The sequence below is a fragment of the Anopheles ziemanni genome, chromosome 2 (assembly GCF_943734765.1).
Source record: "Anopheles ziemanni chromosome 2, idAnoZiCoDA_A2_x.2, whole genome shotgun sequence".
Lineage (NCBI taxonomy): Eukaryota > Metazoa > Arthropoda > Insecta > Diptera > Culicidae > Anopheles > Anopheles ziemanni.
In genome coordinates, this window is record NC_080705.1 from 62894031 (window position 1) to 62897107 (window position 3077).

Sequence of the window (3077 nt, forward strand, 5' to 3'; positions counted from 1 at the left end):
GCTAGTGGTACTAACGCCATATGAACGAGGAAACTCGTTCCGGGCGCACACGAACGACGCTCGATGAAGATGCTGGCGATGAAGGTTTCCCACCCGTTTAGCGACGTTAGGCTGCCTGGCCAGGTGGTGCCAATGTGCCAATAGCGCCGTTTGTTTGCATTCAGCGCGTTATTTGCGCACAAACGACGGTAGCAAATATTGGGAGGCTTCAGCCTACCAGCTGCCAATAGATGTCCGATGAATATGATCAATGAGCTGGGCCGGCCTCGAGGGCGGACAGTCGAGCATTAATGGGTAATTTGAGCGGATAATTTACGATTGTTACGTGAGAAACGTAGGCAAGAGGTGTAGAAAGTGAATCTTGGTGCTCTTTTGATGTAAGATCGGTGACCTAGAAAATCAAAAATATGTAACGATTCGGAAGTTCCTAGAAATTTCACAAAAAACTATCAACATCGTTCTTTTGTTCCTAGAAAAATGAGGTCTTCTTTTGTAAATGTCTGACTTAACATCACAGAATATGAAAGCATGAAGACATTTTAATTAATGTATACGTTTTCTCATTCAACGCATATTTTGTATTCATCATCATAATTTTATTCTACAATAGGGCACGTACCGTAAAACTATAAATAGAAAAATAATAAATTTATTTATTTAATCTTGAACATTTTTTTTCTAATTAAATTGTCCACAAATCCAAATTTCTATATATCATTGAGCAACATAAATCGAATTTTCTAAGGTTTCGGATTTTGTATGGCCATTTGGAATATGGTTTCTATTTTTATTATGTTTGGAATTATTTTCAGAATAATTCTTACGGCTCAAAAATCCTTTTTCAAAAATTATCATACTGCAATTGCTTGATCCAGTTAAAACCACTTAAAATCAATAAACTGAAACAAGTCGGAACGATGAAATATTACTTTATACAAATTGAGGTTGTCTGAATCCATTTAAAGTGATTTTCATCGCCATTAGTTAAAGTTTATGTTTTAATTAGCTTAGGATATGTTTTGTGTATTTCAAGCAAGAGCTTCCATTGAAAGTAGCAATACTAATTGTACATTATTCTATAGATTGTTTTACAATCTTCAAACACTCTCACAATGGAAATCCGGTGGAAGCGTGGTGTACTAGCACTTCTAGTCATCGCCGTTATCGCAATCCCAGCCAACGACGCATCCTCAGAAGAACGTCACCAGCAGGGACTCGAAAACAGTTCAAAAGTGTCCGACACGAGCCAGAGCGACGCTTCCGGGGTAGAAAGCGGCACGCACCCGTCCGAAATCGGTCACTTTCGTTCGACAGACGAGCTAATTGGTTCGCGTGGGGCAGCCGAACCACGCCAACCCACCCACCCGGCGGGAGGAAGCTCGAAGAAGCGCCCGCCGCACGCCAAGGAGAACAAAAAGTACCGGAAAAAGTACGTGTCCGAAGCAGATTATCGAAAATCGATGCCGCACGCCGATGTCGAGCAAGAGGAGCCACTGGAGCGCACCGGCGGACCGTCGGCCAAATCCAGCGAGCCGCACAGCAGGAAGAAGCGCCTGATCTGGGTTACGGACGATGGCCGGCTGGCGCTACCGCCCGGCACGTCGCTGACGATTGCTCCGACGATTGCACTGCCATTTGTGCGCTATCCGCCGGACGGCTTTCTGTCCAACATCTCCATCAGTTTACCCATAACGAGTAAGTCGATTGACTGGGGCGATCACGTCCCCATGGCGCATACATTAACTTGACTTTCCATTTTACTTGCAGTTGACTTCGATAAGCTGGGCCTAACGGATAACCAGAATCCGCTCGGTGTCCTACCGCCCTTGTTTGCCCGGTCGATGGGCCAAGCTGCCGGTTCGGTGTTGGCTGACTATGTTTCGGACTACATGAGAATCCAACGGCGCAAGCGTAGCGCTCCGAGTGCTACGAGCGATCACTTCAAGATCACCACCAACCATTTGGACGATGACGAAAACCAGAGAATGCCCCAGCTTCCGGTTGAGCACAAACATGCCTTCCACGGAGGAGAACGGTTAGTTAATGCTATATTTTGGCAACGGCAATTCAACTTAAAAATGTTTGCAAATCTTTTTTAAAAATTCCAGCGCACTTTTGTATGTAGTTGTCGAGGACTTTTTGGCGACCTTTGGTTTGGACGGAAGAGCATGCATGCTTCGTGCCATATGTGAGGTGCATTCAAAGTCTTTGGAGAAGTTTGGGTTGATTGGAGAGATGCTGAAATTGTTCTTCACGTACGTTTAGAACTTGCCATACGTCAATACAAGCCGCCTAACTTTGTGTATTTTATTCTATTGCAGAGCATCATTGTCGCCATATTCAGAGCATTTAGACGAGTACGTTACGGCAGAAAAGATAGGCCGTGGTCAGGACGGGCCAGGCGAATGCTTCCCGTACTACAAGGACTGCCCGAAGAGTTTGTTCCGCGCATCAAATGCGTTCCAGCACAGATATCAGCAACAGGACCAGCGACGGGACGGCTCCGTACAGGATGTCGACGAGGATCACTTTGGCAACGATATCCCGAGTGGTTCGCACGAGGAAGCCGAATATTTGGTGCGGGAACCACGTGCCAGTCGCTCGAGAAGCGGTCACGCCAAAGAAAATACGGTTGTGCAGTTGGATCAGCGTGATCTCACGGAGATGGCAATGTGAAGTCGTAGAACGTACGCAATACAATTATCTCGGGGTAAAATTTCTCGGGGAAGCTGGAAAAGCGTGTATCCTAAAGACAAAGGGTAATTCAACTCGATGCTGGTGCTGTTGTTGATTACGATCATCAGTTGTAAAAACTTGTTGTTAGCATAATGTTAATTGTTATCACTGAGTAATAGGTGATCTGGTAGGAATGTTAGTAATTTATTTCTTTTCTTTAAGTCAGGTATTGCACCGCGGCGACTGTTATGTTTAATAATTACAGGCGAGAGCGTGCCACAGAGTGGCCAGATAGGAAACGACGGTAGACTGTCGTTTGTTCCGAAAGAAGATTTTATAGAACGAAAATATTTACTGCTACAGGTGTCCATAATTTAGAATAAGTCCATTGTAAAAGCGAT

General features: G+C 44.8%; 1 protein-coding gene across 1 annotated transcript; it reads left to right on the forward strand.

The window, feature by feature from the left end:
- The first annotated feature begins 1112 nt into the window (after window positions 1-1112).
- Window positions 1113-2676, forward strand: LOC131281554 (uncharacterized). The gene is made up of 4 exons (XM_058310896.1): window positions 1113-1695; window positions 1768-2035; window positions 2109-2255; window positions 2322-2676. Exons 1-4 carry the CDS (start codon window positions 1113-1115, stop codon window positions 2674-2676), a joined length of 1353 nt encoding a protein of 450 aa, XP_058166879.1.
- Window positions 2677-3077: the final 401 nt, after the last annotated feature.

Excerpts from the sequence above, each read along its gene's own strand:
- LOC131281554 (XM_058310896.1), top strand. The coding sequence starts at position 1,113 with ATGGAAATCCGGTGGAAGCGTGGTGTACTAGCACTTCTAGTCATCGCC. Across the intron at positions 1,696-1,767 it reads CATCAGTTTACCCATAACGA|TTGACTTCGATAAGCTGGGC; the intron begins GTAAGTCGATTG and ends TTTTACTTGCAG. Across the intron at positions 2,256-2,321 it reads ATGCTGAAATTGTTCTTCAC|AGCATCATTGTCGCCATATT; the intron begins GTACGTTTAGAA and ends ATTCTATTGCAG.